Below are 27,268 nucleotides of genomic sequence, written 5' to 3' on the forward strand. Positions count from 1 at the left end.
CTGGAGCCTGCTTCAAATTCTGTGTCTCCTCCTCTCTCTGCCCCTCCCATGCTCATGCTCTGTCTCTGTCAGTCTCTCAATAATAAATAAACGTTAAAAAATTAAAAAAAAAATTGATTTGGAGTCAAAAGTTACATATGGCTTTTCAACTGTATGGGGGTTGGAGCCCCTAACTCCTATGATGTTTAAGGGTCACCTTAGCATCTTTTATGTTTTTTATCAATTTCAGATATTTTAGGGGGTGCCTGAGTGGCTCCATCGGTTAAGCATCTGACTTTGGCTAAGGTCATGATTTCACAGTTCATAGGTTTGAGCTCCACGTGGGGCTCTGTGCTTACAGCTCGGAGCCTGGAGTCTGCTTCAGCTTCTGTGTCTCCCTCTCTTTCTGCCCCTCCCCTGCTCATGCTCTGTCTTGCTCTCTCTGAAAAATAAATAAAAACATTACTGCTTTTTAATTTCAGAATATTTAAATATTGCCAAGTTGATCTTATTATCTCATGCTTTATGAACACATTTATTTATGCTACTGCTTTCAGTTCTGATCCTACATTATGACACAAAAAAAAAATATCATGATAAGAACAAAAATAAATGTTAACTTCCGTAACACAGATAAATTTATTCCACTGACACTATTTTGACCTGAATTAGCTGGGTATTTTTGCTTCTTCTACCAGAGTAATCTCATTTCACCACAGCTTAAATTTAGGTCACTTTGGAAAAATGCATAGGATTAAGATTATCATCCTAATTCATGAAAAATGACCAGGATTCAGGGAAAATGATATATAAATGATGAGATTTCAAGTTCTAATAATAGAAGATTTAAAAATTATTCTCATGTTAAAAGCCCCAATTTATGCTATATGAACATGTATGAAATAATAAATGATGCACAAATTTCTTTGGATTTCTTCAGAATTTCTCCAAATTTCTTCCTGATTTTATGATTCTTCTTCAAAGACATGAGACACAACATGAATAAATTATGAATGAGTTTCTATAAAGTATTATCTATGGATGGGGTGGGAAAAAATGATCTCTTTCTCCTTTTTCACCTCTCTACAATTTCTGAGTCTTAGAATATAGTATTTCAATATTAGATCTGTTAGCATTTGATAGTCAGTAGCTCTAAGATTCTCTATTCATCTTGGAAGTAGGGATGATTCAGAGGTAGGTTGGAACCTTGCCTCCTCTCACTGGAAACACCCAGAGGTATATTCTAGTTTCCTTATTGCTAGGAATTGGCCCACGGAATATAGCAAGTTAATTTTTTATCTGTTTTCATGAATACATAACAGTGGATTGAAGCAAAAACTTGTTCCTACATTGAAAATATCAAGTACTCTGTATGGCTTATTTCACTTAGCATCACACTCTCCAGTTCCATCCACGTTGCTACAAAAGGCCATATTTCATTATACCATATGGTTTCACTCTTATGTGGATCCTGAGAAACTTAACAGGAACCCATGGGGGAGGGGAAGGTAAAAAAAAAAAAAAAAGGACGTTAGAGTGGGAGAGAGAGCCAAAGCATAAGAGACTGTTAAAAACTGAGAACAAACTGAGGGTTGATGGGGGGTGGGAGGGAGGGGCGGGTGGGTGATGGGTATTGAGGAGGGCACCTTTTGGGATGAGCACTGGGTGTTGTATGGAAACCAATTTGTCAATAAACTTCATATAAAAAAATAATAAAATAAAATAAAATTGTTCAAAGTTAAAAAAAAATAAAAAAATAAAGAACATGGAAAAAAAAAAGAAAATATCAAGTACTGACTACTTGTAGATATTTTGAGTTATGCCATGGTCGTTGGCTTGAAGATGAACTAAGATTATTAACTGTCCTTCTTTTGTCTCTGGGTTGGCATGTATTCTCAGGTCCAGTTTGAATCAAAGGTGACAGGCCTGGTCTGGGCCCCAACTTTCAGGACAGCTAGAAGTTGGCCTTGCCCAACAAGAAAGAAGACAGTGGTCTACCTTTCAGCTTTTCCTCATGTTGCTGTTCAGCCTACAACTTTCACTAACCAGAGATTCTTTTTTTTTTAAATTTTTTTTTTCCAACGTTTATTTATTTTTGGGACAGAGGGAGACAGAGCATGAACGGGGGAGGGGCAGAGAGAGAGGTAGACACAGAAACGGAAACAGGCTCCAGGCTCTGAGCCATCCCCCCAGAGCCCGGCGCGGGGGCTCGAACTCACGGACCGCGAGATCGTGACCTGGCTGAAGTCGGACGCTTAACCGACTGTGCCACCCAGGCGCCCCAACCAGAGATTCTTAAAAGGAGCTATCATCAGTGAAAACAAGGATATGCCTTAGTTAATGATACAAGGTGTTAATTTGTCTCATCTGCCAAAGGACATTTAAATGTTACTCGATCTGTTTTTGCTGAAATATTTGGGCATATTTCAAACTTATTCCGAATGCTTTTTTGCTTATCTAAGCTAATTACCTCAATCCATGTACCTAGCTATCACAATTTTCCAAGATACCACAGTTTTTCTAATATATAGAATACCCTTTTATAGTCTGGGAATTGAAATCATACTGTTTGGCTCAAGCGATATCACAAATTTATCACGCACATACATTTTCAGATGGGGAGAGTCCACGAGTTTCACTTGGGTGTGACAATTCCCTTAGCGTTTGACTCCTGTAATGTTTTTCCTGGTACTTCGCTATTTTGGAAGTGCTGAAGCTTGCATTTTCTCCTGTGAAAGATTTTCCTAAGCTCCCTTCTGGCCTACTTCATTACTTGGCCTCACTTCGCATGTTCTAATTTTTAAACTTGTTATTCTCTGTGGACAGGGTTTTTGACATCCATCTTCTCTTTAACAATCAAAATGTTATACATTCTGGAATTACTCATACCATACTCTGCTCATGTTCCTTACTTTTGAGGAACCCAAGAGTTGCATGGGTGGACCAAGGACATCATATAACTATTGCTTTATTTTAGTCTTTTCAAGTGACTGCAAGTCTCATTTTCCTAAGACCTCAATAAAATATTTTTGGATTCCATCTTTTTACCCTCTGTAAAATGTTCTCACGGCCATTATGTTTATTGTGAAACAATCAATGTCAAGGACTAGCTATAAAGTCATAGCTAAAAGTCATAGCTTTTACAATAACTAAAAAAAAAAAAAAAAAAAAGATGAAACCGATTCCTCCTGCCCAGAATTATTTGAATAAATTCTGCAACATTCTGCTTTACATGGTCTCTACAATTTACAAAAATATGTTTACGGTGTTAATGTTAAATTATTTCTTTTTTCTTCAGGAATTTATTGTTTGCTTATTTACCTGGCAAAAGCTTGGCCAAAGGGGAGGTGGAAATTTGGAGCATTGTGGCAAATGCTATTATATCTGTATGTATAAAATGTGAAACACAGCCTCTTATTTTCTAAACACGTTTAAAAGCCTATCAAATATCTGGGAAGCCACTCCAGGATCCCCACTCATTATTGAACTGCTCTAATAAAATCTCATCTTTCAACCAGAAAGAAGGCTCAGAAGGTTCTCGGTAGCCTCTACAATTAGCCTTTTGCTAATTCTTCAGTGAGCGCCAAGGATTTAAAGCACAAAACCTGGAGTCTTTTTCATGTGTTTCAATGGATGCCTTTGGTGCTATACAAAGATACACAGCTTTCAGGAAACAACACTCAGCTGGCAGTGAGGAATCATCAATGATTAATTTAGAAAGCCCATCCCTAGCATGTGGAAGTAGCTTCAGGATAATGGCAATAAGTGGTGTGTATCCAGGGGATGGGGTTGCTTTGCAGACTTAAGGTTCAGAAGGTGGTGAAAGAAGGTGAGTAAGGAGGGCTTGGGGGATCCCCTTACTGTACGTTTTTAGGAGGGCCTGGCATGCTACATTACTTTGATCTTTTGCTGCATAGATAGTTTTGATCTAAACTGTGTACTCAGGGTAAATAAGATATGATTTGTTATTTCACGGCTTTCCTTCATAATCCTTTCCTTTAATTCTCCTTTCCAGGTGCCCAGATGATCACATTCCCATTCCCACTGGTCAAATACCTGTGGAATTAGAAGATGGATGGCGTGGTGATTGAATCTGGAGTCAGGCTGCTTAGTAACAGAATCCTGGCCTCCTCACACGGTAGGAAGCCTTGAATGGCCCTGCAAGTTCTAGGAGGGAGGTGTCTTAGGGCGAGCACCTGGCCTTTTCCCCATCTTGGCTGTCAGTCATCATCCCGCCTCGCTACACTCACCTTATTTCTGGATCCTGATTTGAGAAGCCTGGCTCTTGTAGACACCTCAGAGTGACTTCCTAAGGTCGCAGCCACTTATTTGGTGATTTTGTAGTTGGCTGATATGAAAGAACAGAAGTGCATGTATTTCAAACACATTTATTGAAGATCCACTGGATGCGGGGCGATGAGAATTCCGCGGAAAACCGACGGACAAAAATCCTGCTCCCCCGAGAGTTCACATTCTGGTGGAATTAAAAGTTGCTTCGCAACATCTGCGCTGTGCTCATTATCAGCTCTGCCTGAGGACTGCTTGAAGTTCACTGTTCAGGCAAAGGAAACACAGCTTTCCCAAGGGCCATTGTAAGCTGGCCTCAGCTCTCTGCGGACAAAATTTGAAAGAATATAAATTGCAGAGCCGCGAACGAGGCGGGGGTGGGGGGGGGGGGGTCACTGAGGTGGCGTCTATTAGCGTCAATACGGCGGAGTCAGGGGACCCTGCCAGAGCCTGAAAACTTCAAGCCAAACAAACTCAGGGATCACAACCCCCCACCCTTCTCCTCTTGCCCTCCGACTAGCCGCGGCCCTTGCCGCGGGAAAGCCGTCCCAGGGGTAGGCCGGAGGAGACAGGGGGCTTGGAGAAAGTGGACTCCGATTCGTTCCCCCTTCTCCCCCTCCCGATCATGGGCTTTGCCCTGGAGCGCTTCGCCGAAGCGGTGGACCCGGATTTCGAGTGCAAGCTGTGCGGCCAGGTGCTGGAGGAGCCCCTGTGCACGCCGTGCGGACACATCTTCTGCGCCAGCTGCCTGCTGCCCTGGGTGGCGCGGCGGCGCCGGTGCCCGCTGCAGTGCCAGCCCCTGGCGCCGGGCAAGCTGTGCCGGGTGCTGCCTCTGCGCAGCCTCATCCAGAAGCTGCGCATCCAGTGCGACTACCGCGCCCGCGGCTGCGGCCGCACGGTCCCGCTGCGCGAGCTGGCGGCGCACGTGGAGCGCTGCGACTTCGGCCCTGCCCGCCGCCGCCGGCGGGGCTGCGCCTCGGGGCCCGGCGGCCGCGGCGGCGGGGACGTGCCCGCGCGGGGGGGCTGCGCCACGGCGCCTGGGCCTGGCCGGGGCGGGGGCGCGCGCGGGGGGCCGCCGGGCGTCCGCGGCGGCAGCGGGCGGGGGCCCCGGCCGCGAGTCCTCGCCTGGAGGCGGCGCGAGAAGGCGCTGCTGGCGCAGCTCTGGGCGCTGCAGGGCGAGGTGCAGCTCTCGGCCCGCAGGTACCAGGAGAAGTTCGCCCAGTACATGGCTCACGTCCGCAACTTCGCCAGAGACCTGGGCGGCGGCCACGGCCCGGTAAGCGCAGAGGGGTCGGGCACCTGGGGCACGGTTGGGGTGGAAAGAGGACCGCTTCTTTCTGGTACTTGGGGATTCCTTTAGAAGGTGACATCCGTCCTTACCATGCAGTGGGAAGCATCCACCAGCCCTGACCCTACTCCACTGTCAGCACCTTTCGGATGGGTTTGTGTTGCATTTGAGAAGGATTTCTCCCTTCCACTTCTATTAGGATTGGAACGAGTTAAACAGATTTCAATTCCAACTTTTCGACGGAGGAGGAATTAGGAAAACTCATTTTGCCACCCCGACCCCTCGCTCCCTATCTTTCACTTTCCTGCCCTATCCTCTCTGCTATTTGGGGGGCGGGGGGGGGCACCTCTGGCTTGTTCCTAAAGCCAATCAGAAAAGGAAAGCCAGGAAATGAGGACTTCTCCGACCCTGCCTCCCCTCTCCCGCTGCCCCAGCATCCCTGCGGCCTTGTCAGTCGCACACCTTTAGCTCTGAATGACTTAGTTTCCCTGCCAAACTGCTCGCATCGCCTCTACTCAGTGCAGGGACTATCAGGGATGTGAGAAACCAGGAAAACCTCGAGTTGGGAGAGGGAGCAATGGGATTTCTTAGACCTGCAGAGTTTTCATTAGCCTGACCTTCCCTAAAGAATCCTTCCCTTCCTAAGTATTTCATCATTGGTGGAGTGTGTGTGTGTGTGTGTGTGTGTGTGTGTGTGTGGCTTGGGGGACCAAATCTGAGAGCAGCCACATCTATCTGGGGTCATACTAGCCCTGTGAGCCCGTGGGCAGCGGCTGTTTCCCTTCTTTGTCGAAGCTGCTGGCCCCGAACCGTGCTGGTGGACTGCCCGCTTTCAGACTGAATAAACAAGCCTGTTTGCAGCACCCCGTGTGAAGAGGCTTGTTTATAAAGCTGTTACTTCTCTTCTGGAGGACTTCTGCACAGTGTTTGACATTGTTGGTCGCTGCCATGGTGAGCAGGGATTTAGCAGGACTTGCACTCCATTCAAGGAGCTGTTTCCATTCTTCACTGTCCCGGGGAGGAGCAATACGGGATGACTCCCATTTGGGACCGAGTTGCGCCGCCTCCAATCCAGGCATGGAGTGGAGAAGCTTCTGCCCTTGAACCTAGAAAAGATAACTGAAGTGTGAGCGGCTAAAATGTTGCTGCTCTGACAAAGGGAGGCACACTGCTTCTTAAGAGACTGGATGCTATCCCTGATTCTTTCTGTATCCTATTTATATCTAGGTAAATTTACAGAGTGGGAAGATCCAGAGGGAGGCCCAGGAATGGGCTGTGTTACCAGGCCATGTTTCAAGGTCGTAGGGTAGCAATGGCCGATGGAACAACAGCTAGAATCATATGACAGAAAAGTCCAAGCAACAAGTCGAGCTGTGATTCTGAGAAGTGAGGAAAAACTGCCCATGATTTGCAGACTATCAGAAGGCTTCTCTAGGAGCCTCAGAGATATTTTCCCACTGCCAGTAGGGGCTGCTGTGTGCACTCCCTGGGAACCGCTCCTGGGACTAGGTGGTGATGGTGCTTATGGAATTTTACCATTCGGAAGTAATTACCAAATATGTAATTTCGCAGGACAGTTAATAATACCCATAGCTATGAATAAACCTTACCTAATCTGGCACTATCTCCCCTTGTATTTAAATTGGTCTGTATTAATGAACAGGTTGTAGATATAATTCCTATTCGTTTTACTATTATTTGGCTGCCGGGAAAAGAAATACATACTGTTTTACCTAATACAAATTCTCTCTTTTTAAAGTTCTGCAGGAGTTATGCAAAACCAAGTAAGAGTGCTATTTAAAATTAGGATTACTGTAATTAGATCCTGCATTACAATAACAATCCAAATATCACTATTGAAAGAATTTTATCAATACTCACTACTACTTAAATCCCTCAAGACTTTCCAACGTGATATTTTTACATTAAATAATTCTGAGGTTCTTTATTATACTCTAACAAAATGAGGATACTTGTAGGGTCACCAGAAATCTGTTTTAAATTACAATGAAGTCAGAATTAGATGCTGCATTCGGATAAAAGATAGATTGATGTGTGAAAAGACAAAGTCTTCAGACATTTTTGAAAATAGCTACTTTTCTCACAAGCACGTTTCTTTTAAATACATAGTTTCAAAGTACATTTAGGAAGAAATGTCCCAAATTCAACCATCCTTAATTTTAAGATTTTCTTCTTCTCAAATGTTCACTTATTTACATTTTTTTCAAAAGGCTTGTTGTAGCATTTATTTATTTATTTATTTATTTATTTATTTACCTAGTTATTTTATCCCTTTTCTTCTAGGATGGAGAACATAAACCACTCACCATTGTGTTAGAAAGAGAAAATGACACGTTGGGGTTCAATATTATAGGAGGTCGACCAAATCAGGTAACCTACCTTGTTAATGCATAACTCACTCTTTGATTATAAAATAATAGAAGACAGCTTTCACTTGTGGATTTTGAATGAGGAAAACAAGTGATTTAATCTTTAAAATCATTGTGATCAAATATCAGATTCCTTAATGCAAATATTCCAGTACATCATTACATTTTTTGAGTACAAAACCAAAAAACCCAACAGCTAACAAACTTGTCCCTCTTTGCTACTTTTAATAAAACCACAGTAGGCTTCTCATTTTATTTACATTGTATAGCCCCATTGGTAAACTTCTTAAACCTATTTCATAATAATGTGTATAGGCAATTTATATTTGAAAATACTAGGCAACTGGAGGGCCTGATTATAGCTTCTATTTATTAAGTCAGTTTGCTCAATTTTCACATGCTAACACAGACCAGGCAGTTTATTATGCATGTTGAATGAATAAACAGTTAAAATAAGTTGAAATAAGGGATCATTGTTTTCATAGGTATATAAGCAATACCATGCTAAAGAAAGATGGTTGGTTCGAGATATTTTTGGCTCCCCAAATTCAAATCCTTTATTTAATTGAATGAATAATATTTTCTACATTGATGCCAATTGTTTTCAAAGTACATGACTTACAAACTTAAACCAGAAACTGTAGTTGCAGAGTTCTTTTATATCCTCCAAATACATCAACTCAGTTTTCACTGTAACTAGAAAAAGGTGGTGAAGTTTAAAAAGATGCATGTTCTTTAATTTTCTTAATCAAATGCCATGAAATTTTTGCATCTTGCATTACAGATGTTGTCTAAGGAAACTATCTTTTAGTTGTTGGCCATATGCTATGTTTAGGTCAGGATGGCAATGACATTTTTTTTCTTATTGTTTGGTATTTCAAAAACCTAGTAACAAATGACTGCTGTGCTTCTGTTTCTAGAACAGTCCCCATTAATTATGAAAAGAAGTCTTTCGTCATAGCATTTTTGTTTTCTTTTCCCCTAAGGAATATTTTTATAAAATGCAAGTTAGGTGTTTGACATTTAAATGACATTGGCCGTTTTTAAGAGGCTCTTCAAATTCATGTTAAGGAAGGCTAAGTAAGGAGAAATAATTTTATTTAACCTGCCATGAAGTAAATTGACATTTAAAATGATTATTACAGTATGTCAGGCATCTTACCTAGATAAGTTCTGCAATATAATTGTTTTTCCGTGACTGGCTAAAATGTCTTGTTTGTATTATACTGGTTATATGGTTGAGATTTAACTAATCATTAGGCTCATTGCACCTGGAAATGTGTAACGATTAGCCTTGAATGGGTTCTCTTGCAGTTAGAGTTCATCTTTTGGGATTTTACACTTGAGCAAGCTCCTAGTCTGCCCTGTGAATAGATATAGTACGAGCTGTATTTCCAAATCTGTTACATCATGAGGCTAAATTATATTTTCAAAGCTGTGACCACATCTCAAACCAGTTATACAGTGAGACTGGATATGCTTTTTGTTTTCCTGTAGCCCTTTTTAATTGTTATATCTGTCTAGAAGTAAGATGTTTTATAAATAATACTTAGGAGCCAGTCAATATCACCTTGTACATACCCTTTCCTCATGGCTTTTTATGTATACCCAAAAACATGAAGTAAATGGATAATCTTGTCAGAGATGCTGGACTCATTCATTAAAGCTGCCATCTTGATTAATGACTATTTGGTATTAAGTAAGTTAAAATTCGGTGCCAAATCCCCAGCTAAGGGAGAGAGTTGAATGTTTAGTGAGGATTGGCAATGTTACATTTACTAAATTGACTTTATCCAACTTAAGATTGTATTGGTATCTTTCTCACTGCTAACAGTTATATTTTTTATAGAATAATAAGGAAGAAACATCAAAGGAAGGAATTTACGTTTCAAAAATTTTGGAAAATGGACCTGCCGACAGAGCAGATGGCCTGGAGATTCATGACAAAATCATTGAGGTAAGACAATAATAAAATACCAATAAGAGACATGGAAGAAGTATTTAGACGTTTTAAATTTCCAGACTTACTGTTTTACCTTGATGTGATACTTATTAGAGTATATATCTATCTAGAGTTTATATCTAATCTATATCAATTGTTAGATATTGAGATAAAAGAATAAATCACCTGAAGTTTCCAAATGTGTTAATGCGTGTCTCTGCTTTAATAAGTTGCTGTCCCTGTGAACTGTGAAGAAAGTTGTGTGATTATTAAGAGATTAATTTTGTATGACCTTTCAAAAAATGATAAATCTCTACTCAAGAACATTTTTGATGAGGAAATATTACTGTCTTTGAGCTTGTGATTAGTATGTTACAGGGAGAGTTTGGAATTGTTTATACAATACCTTTTACCATTTCTTAGTTTCACATAATTATCTTGTTCATGTATTTTTCAATGGGGAAATTTTTTTTTTTTCCTGTTGCAAAAACCTGGTGGGAACTCTTTATTTTCTCAAATGTGTGTTGTAGTGCTATTGTAATATTTGGGGTTGAGAAAGTAAATTATAGAAGTTAGTAAAATTTGGGCTGGGATAGTGGAATTTTAGGTCCTTGCCATTTACCACCAAAGTGTTTTTGAAGTTTTAACTGATTGAGATAGTAGTATTTGGTATTACTGAAAATGGTTAGATTACCTTTTATCAGTGGAATTATTTCCAAGGTATTAGTAAAGGCATAGATAGAAATTTGGAAGGTTTATTTGACTCCACTACTTTGGAAATATTCTGTTTATTCTAGGTTATATCATCACTAGTGCTGTCTTTCTGAATGTCTATATAAACTCTCTGGATGGAGTTGGTTCTTTTTCTCTATTAAACTTTGGATAAACTTTTAGATATTCACTCATCCTTGGTGCATTAAAAAGATTGAATTTTGAGTAATTTGACTTTGGATAAGAGTAAAGAATGAAGAAGATCCAATAATTTTTCTGTGTCAGGAAAGAACTCAACAACATCTAGAAATGAGCTGGCTAGGTATTTTGGGGAAGAGAAAGGCGATGTCTTTGGCTGAAAAGCTGGGTTTTATCTGAAGAGGTCTTTTGTATTAAAATTCTCGTCTTCCAGTTTTGTAGCCAAGATAGTACAGACCTGCTTTCACTGATGGCTGTCCAGTTTGTCTTGAAAATTTGCCTAGTGGAAGTATTTACATGCTGCAATTTGTAACATTAGAAACTTTTTATTTCTACTCAGGTTTGTGCAATATGATTTAAAGGGCAACATAATTTAAACAACAAAAAAATTGCCCTTGTTACTTTCTGCCTTATCTCTAAAGCATTTTGATTTTTCCAATTACATGGAAATGAATGCCTGTTTGAAACTCTTAGAAGGGCTAATGGAGCTGAATACATATATTCAATTAGCACACATACTCACATATATACACAACAGAACCGTAATGGGGATTTCAAAAACATTTTTTTCCAGCTAGGTAACAATGTTAGGTGTGCTTCATTAATGTTGCATTAAAAAGGAGAAGAATTTCTTTTTTAAATTGTGATATAGCACTTCTGTTAAAAATACATTTTTTTAAACATGAAGAGGTAATTTTATAAAAACTGTGGTTGATAAATCAAGTGCATGTAGATATCTATCTAATACTGCTAATGTATCTCAAAATAACCTTATTCAAATCATATAAAGAGCAAAGAGATCAACCATGTTAGTCTAAATTATAATTTATAACTAGCTGCAGTATTATTATTATTTCACCTTGATGAGCTTAAAATTTGCCTCAGTGACAGAAATTTATCAGTGCCTCTTTTATGCCAGGGTACATTGTGATAGTCCTATTTTTGTTATAGTTCTATAATTCATATGAACACATTGACAGTTAAAAAATGAGTTGGATGATATACATATATTTGGAATGTTGTCTATTAAATAGTGTGAAATATTTTAAAAGGAATACTATTAGAAATATATCTCATATTTAGTTTTTTAGTGATGCCATTGGCTTTTAAAGTGAATAGATATTTGTGACTTTATTTTGTGTGTGTGTATACACACACAAGTAGCATGCTTGATCTTTTACATATATATGTGTAAAAGATCTTATAACAATTAAATTTAGACACATTTGATTCCTGTCAATTATTTTAGCTCATCTTCCGTTATGGTATCAGTCAAGTTTACATATTTTATAGTAACAGGAAACTAATATGAAATATAGGATTAATTTAAAGAGTACAGAGACAGAAAACATTTTAAAATTGAGTAATTTATTTTCCATTTTTTGTGCTCAGTGATTTATTTATTGAACTAATTTGATGCAACGTTTTTTTTCAGTTTTTGAATTTGAAATGGTTATGCTGGTTGATACCTGGTGCAACAAATAAATTTGTTAGCAGTAGAATACACAGTAGTTCAGATATTATGAAACTGCTCATATGAGCTAACTTCCACAATCACATGACTAAATGTTTTGAATTTAGTGATGTGACTGAAATAAATAGAAACCGTTAGACTTTTTTTTTTTTTTTACTTATAGTCATGATATGCTAAAAATGTTTTGTCTAGCTAATTGGTTAAAGCACACATTACAATAGGTTTATGTATTCTTACAAAATAACAAAAATTTTCTTAAAATCGTTTATTTGGAGGAAAAAGTAGATATGTTAAAGGTCTGGTTCTATTGATGCATAAAGAGATTTTAGAAATTCTAATAAAAATATTAGGTATAACAATTTACCAAAGTTTATCAAAAGCCAACAACTCTAAAAGTATTATTTTTAAATATTCTCCATTCCACTGAAGCTGATCAAATTCAAGGATCATAAAAGGAAAAAAATAGTCATAAAGTAAATCTATGTCATAGTTTTCACATACTGCAAGGAAAATTCTTTTGGAGTCAGTCTCCTTGAACAATTATGTTTAGTAGTTTCTAGATGTTTACACATCCATATTTGTTAAAATATGTATGGTGTAGATTCAAAATAGAAATCTGTTGTGATGTTGAAGTTACAGTATTGGGTGTCAGAGTATCCCCGGAGACTGAAAAGGAAGACCTTGTTAAAGGCATTTTGAAACATGGCGGAAGTTCACATAGACCAGGAATTCACCAGAGGATATTTCCAATAAAAGCATCATTTGCATGCTGTTTTACACCCTTTCGAGACTCAAAGGAGCCACAGAAAACTCTTGATACTATCAGAGGCTTGGGCACAATTCTGTAAGAGGACAGTACCGTTACCATGATTATCATCATGTTAGGATGCCTGCAGGGTGTGTGGGAGTTGAGAATCAAAGTTCACTGCTGCTGTCAGCAATTATTCCTCTGTTATTATTTCTGTGTCACTGATAGCAGGCAGTACAACCTTAACCCCAGAGTGGGAAAGTGAATAGAAGGGTGGAGGGTCATTCATGGCTCTTTGTTCCCACTTTCTTCTCCCCACCCCTCCCCTGCCCCCCCCCCCCCCCCAGCTCCTAGCCAATGCTGGGTGACTGGAAGTCCACCCTTCTCTTAGCTTCTGGAGACCAGAGAGTAGGGGCAGAGTAGACTGTGAAGTCTATGGGAAGAACAGTGTGGAGCAGAAAGAGTTTTCTGTAGTGTATATATTAAAGTCTTCTATTTACTTAGTCTGAAATAAATAATGAAATGCAGCACCCAAGGCATTTTCATATACTTTAGAAACAGTTCTCACATTGAACAGTGTCATTATGGCACTTTCTAGAAAGTGATGAGTGTAGTACTAGCAGAAAGAACTTTACAAATGCAATGTCTCCACAAGGACTTAACTATTCCAGACTGCCAACTCCACCGTCTTTTATTTCTCCAGCACTGCGCTGCTAGAGTAAAAATCTTTGATGATTATTGTGTTTGTGTAAGTCTCTGCACAGTTCACTTATAGGTGCTAACACAGGAGATGTAAATGCAGATGAGAGCTAAACATTCAGGAATGCTGTTGTCTCAGACTTGCAGGGTGCTCCCTCTGTGCGTGCCTGATGGCACAGTGCACCTTCCTGCCTTATAAAGCAGCCATGCTAATTTGTGTATGCTTCAGAAGCATTTACAAGTTTTGTAGGTCACTTGTAAATCTGGTGGGCAATTAGTTTTTTTGATAAATTATTATTTAATTTGAACACATCACTGAACTCTTTAATAACATATTATCATCCCACATTTTTAAAGTGTTTTTTAATTGTTCAAATAACATTGTCTGAAAGAAGAAAGAACTGAAAGCAATCGTATTAGTGCAGGTAAAGAATTACATTGTATGAGATTTGTAATCCTGATTGAATGCTACTTAAATTGACTGCTGTTTTACCATGATATAGTTATCATTATATAATTGTATATTTTAACAAATGGTGAAAAGTACTGTGTTGCAGTGGGAAAAGCATGAATCCTGGAGTCAAGGAACTCTGGCTGGAATTCCTGTCCTGTCTCTTTAAATGTGTATGACCTCGAGCAAGGCAGTTGTACTCAGTTTCTATGCCATTCATGGTTACCATGTATACAAATTTCCCAGCACAAGGCAGGTTCTTAGAATCCACTATTATGAGTCTGATGTGTCCCTCAGCTTATGCAAGTAGTTTGTTCTACAGAACACAGAGACAGTGGGTGCGGAGATATTTTCCTTTCTTGGAGAATCCAGGGCACTGTCTCCCCAATTTTTAGTCATCCCCATTTCTTTTTTTTTTATTTTTAAAATTTTTTTTTCAACGTTTATTTATTTTTTGGGACAGAGAGAGACAGAGCATGAACGGGGGAGGGGCAGAGAGAGAGAGAGAGACACAGAATCGGAAACAGCCTCCAGGCTCTGAGCCATCAGCCCAGAGCCTGACGCGGGGCTCGAACTCACGGACCACAGGATCGTGACCTGGCTGAAGTCGGACGCTTAACCGACTGCACCACCCAGGCGCCCCATAGTCATCCCCATTTCTATAGACACCACAGTTTGGATGAGTAAGTGTAGGAAGTTGTAACTCATACATTTTCATATATTCGTAAGGACACTCAGATACAAGAGGGGCTGTGGGGAAAACTTTGTAACTATGCACTTATGATTTAATTCAGCCGTTCAACAAGTATTAATTGCCTATATGTTCCAGGCAGCATCTCTGTACTATGGAAATAACGAGCAATAAGAACCATTCTGTGTCCTCAAGAAGCTTGTGGTAAGGCGGTCCCATTTGCTGCCTGTACAAGGCAAAGCAGGCCTTCATGGGAAGTTGCTCCTTCAAACATTATGACCTTAAATGGACATCACCATGTGATCTTAGCAGAATGACACTGAAACGAGGATAAGCCTTGTTTTCCTGTTCTCCCAGGAGTAGTTCAATTCATTTTAAGAAAGCACAACATAGGGTTAGTAAAGTAATAGAATCTGTGGATGTAAGACAGCATTGTAGTTTCAGGAAGGGGCATGGACTTTGAACTGGGGTCTTGGCCTTGAATTTATACTGGATTGCCTTGCAGAGATTTTCAATCTTTCTTATTCTCCATTTCTTTCCTATAACTATGAGGGTAAAAATAACTAGTAACTCATATCTTCTATATATATAATTATAGTGTTTTGCCATTATACTGAATTTCCATTATTAATTATTGTTTTGGGGTGACTGGCTGGCTCAGTCAATGAAGCATCCAACTCGATTTTGGCTCAGGTCATGATCTCACAGTTCTTGAAATTGAGCCCCGCATCAAGCTTTGTGCTGACAGTCCAGGCCTGCTGGGGATTCTCTCCCTCCCTCTCTCCTGCTTACACTCTCTTTCTCAAAATAAACTTAAAAAAAAAATAAGTATAGTTTTATTTTAACTTACAAGGAAAAGGCTGGAAATGTCTTTTTTACACTGTCAAGCTTTAATGTGTTAAGCACTATTTATTTTAAATTTATAGGGTATGAACTAGAGTTTGATTCTTTTTAAATGATAAACTTCTGTGTGTGGAAACGGGCCCACCACACATGACTGTGCTGTTTGCACACTGTGTATTTGCACACGGTGAAAAGAAAGTCAAAAGGTCTGTGGTTCCCATTCTCCTCATCGTTCTGCACTGCAAAAAACTCATCAGAGCACCTATGACCTGATTTTCTTTACGAAGGTATAATCACATACATAAAATGTTGTATTAGTTTCAGGTGTACAACATGATTCAGTATTTGTGTATATTGCAAAAATCAACCCAACAAGTCTTGTTGACATTGTCACCATACATGGTTAGTTACAAAATTTTCTTTCTCTTATGATGAGAACTTCTATTCTCTTAGCAACTTTCAAGTATATAATATAGTAGTATTATCTATAGTCGCCATGCAGTTCATTACATCCCCACTTCTTATTTATTTTATAGTTGGAATTTTGTACCTTTTGACTCCTTTCAACCATTTTGCCCACCCCTTACCCCCCACCTCTGGCAAACACAAATCAGTTCCATGTATCTATGAGCTTGTTTTATTTGTTTTTGAGAACTACACAGTATTTGTCTTATTCTGTCTCACTCATTTCATTTGGCATAAGGCCCTCAAAGTCAATCCATATCATTGTGAATGGCAATATTTCATTTTTCATGGATGAATAATACTCCATTGTTGGTGTGCACGTGATATATATGCAATGTCTTTATCCATTCATCCACTGAGGGACTTGGGTTATTTCTGTATCTTGGCTATTGTAAAATAATGCTGCAGTGAACTTGGAGATGCAGATAGGTTTTTGAGTTAGTGTTTTCATTTTCTTCAGATAAATAGCCAGAAGTGGAATTGATGGGTCATATAGTAGTTCTGTTTTTAATTTTTTGAGGAACCTCTGTATGGTTTTCTACAGTAGCTGCAGCAGCAATTTACATTCCCATCAACAGTGCACAAAGTCTCCTCTTTCTCTACCATCTCGCCAGCATGTGGTATCTCTTGTTTTTTTGATAATAGCCATTCTGACAGGTGTGAGGTGAGATCTCATTGTGGTTTTAATTTGTACTTCCCTGATGATGAGTGATATTGAGCATCTTTTCATGTACTTTTTGGCCATTTGTATGCCTTCTTTGGAAAATCTGAAAGGTCTAATTCAGATTTCCTGCTCATTTTTAGTCAGATTGTTTGTTTTGTTGTTGTTACTGAGTTGTAGGAGTTCTTAGCGTATTTTGGATATTAAGTCCTTACAGATGTACGATTTGCAAATATTTTCTCCCATTCCTTGGGTTGCCTTTCCATTTTTTTTTTTATATGAAGTTTATTGACAAATTGGTTTCCATACAACACCCAGTGCTCATCCCAAAAGGTGCCCTCCTCAATACCCATCACCCACCCGCCCCTCCCTCCCACCCCCCATCAACCCTCAGTTTGTTCTCAGTTTTTAACAGTCTCTTATGCTATGGCTCTCTCCCACTCTAACGTCCTTTTTTTTTTTTTTCCTTCCCCTCCCCCATGGGTTCCTGTTAAGTTTCTCAGGATCCACATAAGAGTGAAACCATATGGTATCTGTCTTTCTCTGTATGGCTTATTTCACTTAGCATCACACTCTCCAGTTCCATCCACGTTGCTACAAAAGGCCATATTTCATTTTTTCTCATTGCCACGTAGTATTCCATTGTGTATATAAACCACAATTTCTTTATCCATTCATCAGTTGATGGACATTTAGGCTCTTTCCATAATTTGGCTATTGTTAGCAATCTCTTACTCGACACATCCCCAAAGGCAAGGGAATTAAAAGCAAAAGTGAATTACTGGGACCTTATGAAGATAAAAAGCTTCTGCACAGCCAAGGAAACAACCAACAAAACTAAAAGGCAACCAACGGAATGGGAAAAGATATTTGCAAATGACATATCGGACAAAGGGCTAGTATCTAAAATCTATAAAGAGCTCACCAAACTCCACACACGAAAAACAAATAACCCAGTGAAGAAATGGGCAGAAAACATGAATAGACACTTCTCTAAAGAAGACATCCAGATGGCCAACAGGCACATGAAAAGATGTTCAGCGTCGCTCCTTATCAGGGAAATACAAATCAAAACCACACTCAGGTATCACCTCACGCCAGTCAGAGTGGCCAAAATGAACAAATCAGGAGACTATAGATGCTGGAGAGGATGTGGAGAAACGGGAACCCTCTTGCACTGTTGGTGGGCATGCAAATTGGTGCAGCCGCTCTGGAAAGCAGTGTGGAGGTTCCTCAGAAAATTAAAAATAGACCTACCCTATGACCCAGCAATAGCACTGCTAGGAATCTACCCAAGGGATACAGGAGTACTGATGCATAGGGGCACTTGTACCCCAATGTTCATAGCCTTTCCATTTTGCTGATGGGTTCCTCTGCCATGCAGAAGCTTTTTGGTTTGCTGTAGTCCCACTTGCTCATTTTGCTTTTGTTGCTATTTTGCTGTCATGTCCAAAAAATTATTGTCAAGACCAATGTCATGGAAATTACCACCTATGTTTTCTTCTAGGAGTATTATGGTTTCAGGTCTTACGTTCCAGCTTTTAATGCACTCTCAGTTTGCCAGGTCTCATGGGCACAAACACCATTTGTCTTCAAGGCCAAATGTTTGCAGAGTTGCTCTCAGTCTTAAAAGTTGGAGTGTCCAGTATAGGGTGCAAACGCCTCACTCCTCAGGAAGAAGCTTTGGGTTTTGCATTTTCTCCTGATTATAGGTCAGTGCACCAGCGTGGGAGGTAGAGATTCTGGAGAGACTATTTTTCAGCATTTCCTGTTTGCTTCCATGTCATTTTCCTCTCCTTTGTTCAATGTGAAGGGGTCACTGCCAACTTTAGTTTTGTTCACAGGAAATTATTCCATATGTATCTGTAGATTCAGTGTGTCCATGAGTTCAGGATCTTTCTACATTGCCATCCTGAATCAGAAATTCCCCATAACATTACAATAAGATCTATACTTGATGTGAAGTGAAATTTCAAAGTAGGCCATATCTCACTGCCTTTTGCCCTACTTTTTCCCTCCATCATCCTGGTCCTCGGGCATCTTCTTTCTCATGGTCTTATTTCTTTGCAGCATTTGTCTTTTGCAAAGAAAATATGTTTTTGTTGCTGTTGTTTGGTTTTTTGTTTTTGTTTTGTTTTGTTTTTTTAGAGAGTAAGAGAGAGTAAGTGCGCTTGTGGGGAAGAGAGAAGAGAGAGATGGGGGGGGAGGGAGGGAGACAGAGAGAGAGAGACAGAGACAGAAAGAGAGAGAGAGAGAGAAAATATCTTGAGCAGGGTCCACACTGAGCATGGCCTGATCCCACAACTGTGGGATCATGACCTGAGCTGAAATCAAGAGTCGACTTCCAACCGACTCCGCAACCCAGGCACCCCTGGAAAGAATGACTTTAAATTCATTTATACCAATAGAAACTTGAATGATAAAAATTGGCCCCACTCAGGGTATGTGAACTTTACCTGGAAGTAATGCCTTAATGATTCTCAGAATTTTTCCATTTTCACCTTAATGATTCTCATGCTTTTTCCATTTTCACCTTGAGCACGGTAGCTTCTTGAGCGAACTTTCCCTGGCCCAGTCTCTACCATTTGCAGTCAGTTTGCCTACTCCTGTCAGGATGGCCATTGTTTTACTCCTTTGTTTAAGGTCCTTGATTAATATTCTGTTGACAGTAGGTTAAAATCCACATTTATTAGTGAAGCAAAATGGACTTTGAAAACCTTTACTTTTTAGTTTTTGCTTTTAGACCATCTGCTGTTGTAGTCATATGAAACTCCTCCTCTTTCTTATTCCTTCTTTTCTTTTGACCTGGTGTTCTTGCCCCTCCCCTACATCTTCTGTAGCTGGCAAGTTTCCGATATCCTCCCCTTCCTAAAGCCCTTCATAGTCCACCTGTGTACTTCCCCGTTACCAGTATGTTTCTATACCTCTTACTTTCATAACATTTTTCATGTGCTCTCTGTGTATTCATTCTTTCTTGTTCTTCTCCTCTGACAAATGCATGGGTTTCTTTAAAAAGCTGTTTAGGATTCGGGGGAACCTGGGTGGCTCAGTCAGTTGAGCCTGAGTCCGACTTCGGCTCAGGTCATGATCTTATGTTAGTGGGTTCAAGCCCCACATCCGGCTTTGCATTGAAAATGTGGAGCCTGCTTCAGATTCTCTTTGTCCCTTGCTCTCTGCCCCTCCCCACACATACTCGCTGGCTCTCTCTCTCTCTCTCTCAAGAATAAGCATTAAAAAATAATAAATAAAATTTAAAAAAGGAAAAGGCAGTTTAGGATTTTATTGAACTTAATAACTCCAGCATCTTTCCTGCTCTCAGAATTGTGCCTGGAAGACTGTGGGCATTCTGTTAATTTTCTTTGAATAGTAGAATAAATGAATGGATGGATCTTGAGCTCAAAATTTCAGGCTTTATGGTCTACATGCAAAGGTTTTTCAGATGCCAGGTGGGCAGACCCTGGAGGCTATCCCTGTTACATCCTATTCCTTCTCTTTGTGTCTGTTTCATAAGGTCAATCAGAAGTTGAAAGACCTACTGTTTAGGTTTAAAAATTTCTAAGAACCGGTGATAACGGACTGAAACAATTATCTTTCTCTAGACTCTTCTATCCTGTAAATAAGAAAGAACCCAAGTCTCCAACAAAATGTTTCAAATTCAGTTTATATAAATGCTTGAATTGGATCTGAGGATGTATGTTTGCCTTCACCCTAACACAGATTTTTCGTTATTGAACTTGAAGAACACAGTAAAGCTGACCGTATTCACATGCTTGCCTGCAAAGCAGATTTGCAGAAAATGGCACTGGACTAAACATGGAATTACACAAAAACATGACTAACTACAGAGGAACTGAAAAGATGAAAGATGTTTTCAATGTTTCCAAGCCTTGTAAATGGTTTGGTGAAAAGATAGAAGCTTCCTAGAGCACTGGAGAGTGGCTGGGGAGACTCTTTGAAGTTCTCATGGTGAGAGCTGCTTGGAATAATTAACAGTGACCCCAGCTGTGAGGCATTCTGTGGAAGCTTAAGGAACAACTCGCTAGCTAAGCTTGTGCTTGGAACTTTTAGAGGCAAGTTTTGAAAGGTTGTTCTTTCATAGAATACATGCTGTTAGGTTTCTAGTAGATTCTTTTTTTTTTTTTTTTTTTTTTACAGACATGAATAAAAATTTCTCCATTCTTTTCTAAAATGTTGTTCTTTCCACTGCCTTGAGAAAGGATCACCACCTGGGTGGCTGTCTGTATAAGTGGCCGACTCTTGATTTGGGCTCAGGTCATGATCTCACAGTTGTGAGATGGAGACCTGCGTTGGGCTCTGCACTGGGTGTGGAGCCTGCTTGAGTCAGTCTCTCTCTCTCTCCCCCTCCCCCTCCCCCTCCCCCTCCCTCTCCCTTTCCCTCTCCCTCTGTCCTGTGTTTGCACTCAGTCTTTTTCTAAAAAAGATAAAAAGCATCACAAAGAAGAAAAGTGCAACTGACATGTGTTGGATGGATGTGGTACCTGGTCCTTCTAATCCTGTGCATTGTGGCCACGTCCCACTCCAAAGGCTTTACGGACAGTGTGTTTAATCATCTTCCCTATTCTTAAGCAGTTAACAGTGTTATTAAGAAAAAGCTTATCACTCTTTTGATAATCAGCATCTCAGAGGCAATATATTGTTATCTTCAAATAAAAAAATGACCCAAGAGTAGATATCATTCAATTTATGTGTAAAACAATTTTAATGTTTGTTTATTTTTGAGAGAGAGAAGGGCAAGGACAGAGAGAGGAAGACAGAGAATCCCAAATGGGTTCCACACTGTCAGTGCAGAGCCTAATGCAGGGCTTGAGCCCCCCAACCTAAGATCATGACCTGAGCCAAAAATGAAGAGTCCAAAGCTCAACCGATTGAGCCAACCATGCGCCCCTATGTTAAAAATATCATAAAGAATTCCGTTGCTTAAAAGGTATAGGAATAAAACTTTAACTCCTAAAATTAGATGAGCACCTGGCCATGCTGCTCACTCTAGGGAAACTATTTTTTTCATAATATAGACTAGGATAAAATTTAGCACTGAGAAAGCTGGAAAGATAATGTAATGTTAAACTATAGTTTTAAAGTATTTTTATATAAAATTAGGTAATTTGATGTTTTGCTCACATAATCCATCACAACAAAGTAAAAGAAACAATAAATATACCTTATGACATCACATGTAGAAATTACTTGCTAATAAAAACGTGTTCCTCATATCAAAAATAATCCATTTTCTACTCTGTATGTGCTGTTTCCTTTTTTTAAGATTCCATATATAAGTGACACCATGCTATATTTGTCTCCGTCTATTTCACTTAGCATAATGTCTGTGAGGTTCATCCACGTTCTTGCAAATGGCAGGATTTCTTACTTTCTCATGGCTGAATAAGTATTCCATTGTATTATATGCCACATCTTCTTTATCCAGTCATCTGTCGGTGGACACATAAATTGTCTCTGTATCTTAGCTATTGTGAACAATGCTGCCGTGAACATGGAGTGTAGATATCTCTTCAATATCCTGCTTTAGTCTGTTGGAGGGTGCATATATATCCAGAAGCGACATTGTTGGATCATATGGTAACTTTTTAGGAACTTCCGTGTTGTTTTCAGTGGCTACGCCAGTTAGCATTCCCACGAGCAGTACACAGGAATCCACAACAGCACTTGCTATCTCACCTTAGGAGTACACAGCTATTCTGACACGTAGTAGGTGATATCTCACTGTGGTTTTGATTTCTCTTTTCCTGATGATTAGTGATATTGAACATATGTACCTATTGGCCATTTGGATATTTTCTTTGAAAAAAATGTCTATTTAGTCCCACTGTCCATTTTTATGTCAGATTGTTTGTTTATTGCTATTGAGTTGTCTAAGTTCTTTCTATATTTTGGATATTAATCTTTTCCATATATATGATGCGTAAATATTTTCTACCATGCCATAGGTTGCCTTTCATTTTGTTGATGATTTTCTTTGTGCAGAAGCTCTCCAGTTCAATAGAATCCTACTTACTGATTTTTGCTTTTGTTTTCTTTGCTTTTGATATCAAATAAAAAAAATCACTGCCAAGACTGATGTCAAGGAGCTTATCCCCCATGTTTTCTTTCTAGGAGTTTTAGGATTCCAGGTATTACACTCAAGTCTTTGATTCATTTTAAGTTGATCTTTGTGAGTGGTTTAAGATAGAAGTCCAGTTTCACTCTCTTGAATGTAGGTGCCCAGTTTTCCCAGCATTATTTATTGAAAAGACTGTCATTTTTCCATCATGCACTCCTGGGTCCTTTGTCATAAGTCAATCGATCATATGTACATGGGTTTATCTCTGGGGTCTTCTTTTATTGATCTCTGTATCTGTTTTTATGCCAATATCATACTGTTTTATTACTATAGCTTTGTAATGTAATAGTTGGAAATCAGGAAGTGTGATGCCTCTAGATTGGTCCTTCTTTCTCAGGATTGTTTTGTCTATTCAGAGATCTTTTATGGCTCTGTACAAATTTTAGAATTGATTTTTGAATTTCTGTGAAGAATGCCATTAGAATTTAGATAGGGATTGCATTCAAGCTGTACGTTTCTTTGGGTAGTATGGCCATTTTAACAATATTTATTATTCTAAGCCATAAAAGCATAAATTACCTTTCCATTTGTTTATGTCTTCTTCAGTTTCTTTTATCAGTGTCTTACAGTTTTCGTTGTACATATCTTTCACCTGCTTTAAATTTATTCCTAAGGATTTTATAATCTTTTTATTATTTTATTATTTTTGATGCAATTATAAATAGGATTGTTTTCTTTTAATGTTTATTTATTTTTGAGAGAGAGACAGACAGATACAGAGTATGAGTGGAGGAGGGACAGAGAGAGAGGAAGTCACAGAATTTGAAGCAGTCTCCAGGCCCTGAGCTGTCAGCCCAGAGCCTGACATGGGGCTTGAACCCACAAACCATGAGATCATGACTTGAGCCTAAGTCAGATGCTCAACCAACTGAGCCACCCAGGCACCTCAGTAGGATTGTTTTATCTTTCTGATAGTTCACTGTGTGTAGATATGAAACTTATATTTGTATAGTGATTTGAGGTGGTGGAAATTGGGAGAGGTTCATAAAAGGATACAAACTTCCATCTATAAGATGATTAAGGTATGATTAAGTGAGGTGATGGATGTGGTAAGTGAGTAGGTGATAGGACTTCTTTCACGATGTATATGTATGTGATGTCACCACAGCATATACTTGAAATATCTTACAATTTTATTTGTGACTTATACTTCAGTAAAGCTGAAAAAAAGATTGTCAGTTTACCACTCACACAATTTACTTGAGTAAATAAATACACAGTTGAATGACAATAGGCTTTTGTTGCTGGAGGTGGAAAGACCTTTTAGTGATTATATATGCCTCAGCTAATTGAATAATCAAGACAGGCGATAGGTGTGCATTAAACAAAACAAAATAAAACCCATGATGCATGACTGGTGCAGGGGTTCACCAAAAAGACTTCCCTGTATTATGATGGCCTTCAGCTTTAAGAATGAAATGATACTTGAAAGGGCCTTTAAAGGAAAGATGAGAGATAGATTCAAAGAGAAGTGTGAATGGAATAAGGGCTTTCCATGTTTAGGAAGAATTCCATGAGCCAAGTGGCAAGGCAGGACTGACTGTGTCTTGCCTGGCAGCCATTTTTGCTAATTATATAATGACAAAATAATAGCCAATACATATCAAGTTAAACACTGTTTAGATGTCTACAGGTATTAACTCATTGCATCCCCACAAACCTCTCGTGAGTTTGGTAATATAGGTACTAGTAGTATCCCCATTTTACTGATTAGAAAACTGAGGCACAGGGATATCTAGTAATTTGCCAATGTCGCAGAATGAGAGTTCCTGGTCTGTGCTCTTGAACATCTCCTGATACTACCTACCGTTAAGAGTTACATAGGTGATTCAAGGTAGATAACATATAAGTCAGTTGAAGTCAGATGTTGATCCTGTTAACTGAAGGCATTGTATGTTTGGCTAAGGGGTTTAATTTTTATAGTAGAAGGGAGTGAGTAGTCAGTGATCATGTCTGAGCAAGGGAATGACATAGGTAAAGCAATAATTAAAAGATTAATCAAGAAAATAGATTTCACTGGAATGTGCAAATAAATTAAAAAGTCAAGGTACTTGAGACAGGAACACTAGTGGGTGATTACCACAATTCTTCGTACATCAGGTAATGAAGGCCTGTAGCAAATAAAGTAGAAAACTGCCAGAAGGTGGTGACAACCTAGTTACTTTTCCATTTGTCTTCACTTGCCCACAATATGTTCATCTTAAATCAAGAATGGTGCTCAGTGCTTAATTTTAAATAAATTTTTATAGGAGAGTCACAAATCACAGGTGCCTAGAGTAATGAATGATCAGAGTGAAGTCATCTATGCAGCCAACAACCACGTGGAGAAACAGATCATTACAAGCACCCCAGGAGTCTCCAGTATTCTCCTATTCCACCATTACTTTCCTCCAAGTTTTGCCTAGTTTTGAATTTTGTATAAATATAATCATGCAGTAGGTCTTCTTTAGAATATGGCTTCTTTTATGTAACATTGTGTTGGTATAACTCACTGATAATGTTGCAACTAATTGTACTTTGTTCATTCTCACAGCTGTGTGGATTTCACCTTTTGAAAGTACCACAATTTAGTTGTCACTTTTACTATCAGTGGAACTGCTAATTCTGGGTTATTACAATAACAGTCCTCTGCACATTATCGTATGCATCTTTTGGTGAACATATGCATGCATTTCTCACACACACACACACGCACACACACACACACACCAGGAGTACGTTTTGTACATTGCAGAATCATAGGATATGTACATGTTCAACTTTAGTTATTACTGCCAAACAGATCTGTTAAGATGGTTGCAGCAATTTACATTCTTACCAACGTAAGAATGACTGCACATACTTGCATGTTCCCAGTGACTCCACATACTTGCAAAGTATTGTGCGTTGTCTTAAATTTAAGGCGTATAGTGAAGTGGTGTATGCACAATTCCTTGATGTCTAATGAAGTTACACAACTTTGTGTTTGTTGCCATTTCAGTATCCTTTTCTGTTCACACCATGGTGAATGCAAAGATGCTACCTTTCTCTGTATCATCAACACCTAGCATGCCGCCTGGTACACAGTGGGCATTCAGTTGTTTGTTGAATGAATACATACATACAAGGCTAAAGGATAAAGCAAATCTGGCATCATATTAAAACCCTATGCTTCACATAGATGAAGTGTGCAATAAATATGTACTAAATGGATGTGAAAAGTTTCCCTAAATTTCCTTTACACATGTAGCTGTCACAAAGCAATTATACTCTTCCTGTCTTACCCAATTTTCTCTAGAGGAAACAGTAAGTAGTTTGCTGTTTCTTTTGACATTAACAGACTTGATCATTTTGGCATACTCAAATTTAATGTTACTCTTGTTGTAGGGCCAGTGTCACCCGTGTACCTCCCTTCACAATGCTTTGCTATAGTGTTACAGAGATTAATAAGAGCCCTAACCAGGTACTCATGGCCTAGATACACTGTGTTACAAAGCCTTTCACCTTACTGAATGTGTGGGTGTTATTTTTTTAGAGGCATAATTCTTTCCAACAGATAAGAGTGATCAAAGAAAAAGTCTGCTTTTCTTCTTACTGAACTTTCGGTTACAGATTTCTTTTTATAACCCAGAACTTTTTAATGCGTTATCTCCTCTTCAAGAGATATAATTTTCCTTTGGATCCAAATTAGAAGTCTAGCAATATCAGATCCTACTGATTCAGAACTAGGTCACCGAAGCGTACTAAGGCAGCCCTAAGATGAAAGTAGGTTCCCAGGCTATGCGTGGTAAGAAAGAATCTTAGAGCTGAAAGAATTGGTTGGCTGAAAATTCTTATGCAAGTAAACAGTTGAAAAATGATTTTCATATAAAAAAGCAAAAACATTCTGAATACTCTAGCAGTATTTTACATGATTAAATATTTCATAATGTGGAATCATGAGCTATCAAATAAATTATCGGACTGTAACTAATACATAACATGTCTGATACAGAGAGAACTCATAAAATATATTTTAACACATCTATAAATCAGGTACCAAATGGCTGTTTATATTCATCTTAATAATGAGGGCAACAATGGTTATAAAGACCAATAATAGCTCTTATATTTATGGAGTCTACTGTATGCCAAACATTCTTCTAGGAGTTATATATAATAAATATACTACTGCAATTAAAGGATGTCAGTGAATAACAACCACTTAAACTTGATAAGGTTCAGCTTCATCATAATCAACTTTATCATGTCCAGTGAGAACATATGGGTCAATTTATTTGGAGTAATAGTAACCACGAACCAACATATAATGGAGACCTATGTAGT

The 27,268-nt window shown here is 38.9% G+C and overlaps 1 protein-coding gene across 1 annotated transcript in view; it reads left to right on the top strand.

The window, feature by feature from the left end:
• The first annotated feature begins 4,891 nt into the window (after positions 1 to 4,891).
• Positions 4,892 to 27,268, top strand: part of PDZRN4 (PDZ domain containing ring finger 4) — a 367,762-nt gene continuing 345,385 nt past the window's right edge. The window contains exons 1-3 of the mRNA XM_047067077.1: positions 4,892 to 5,542; positions 7,859 to 7,945; positions 9,794 to 9,901. Coding sequence (XP_046923033.1) covers positions 4,892 to 5,542; positions 7,859 to 7,945; positions 9,794 to 9,901 — 846 coding nt within the window. The remainder of the gene's footprint in view (positions 5,543 to 7,858; positions 7,946 to 9,793; positions 9,902 to 27,268) is intronic.

This window comes from Lynx rufus, unplaced genomic scaffold (genome assembly GCF_022079265.1).
Source record: "Lynx rufus isolate CCGP_SWC_20201006 ecotype Redwood Valley unplaced genomic scaffold, mLynRuf1.p SCAF_7, whole genome shotgun sequence".
NCBI lineage: Eukaryota > Metazoa > Chordata > Mammalia > Carnivora > Felidae > Lynx > Lynx rufus.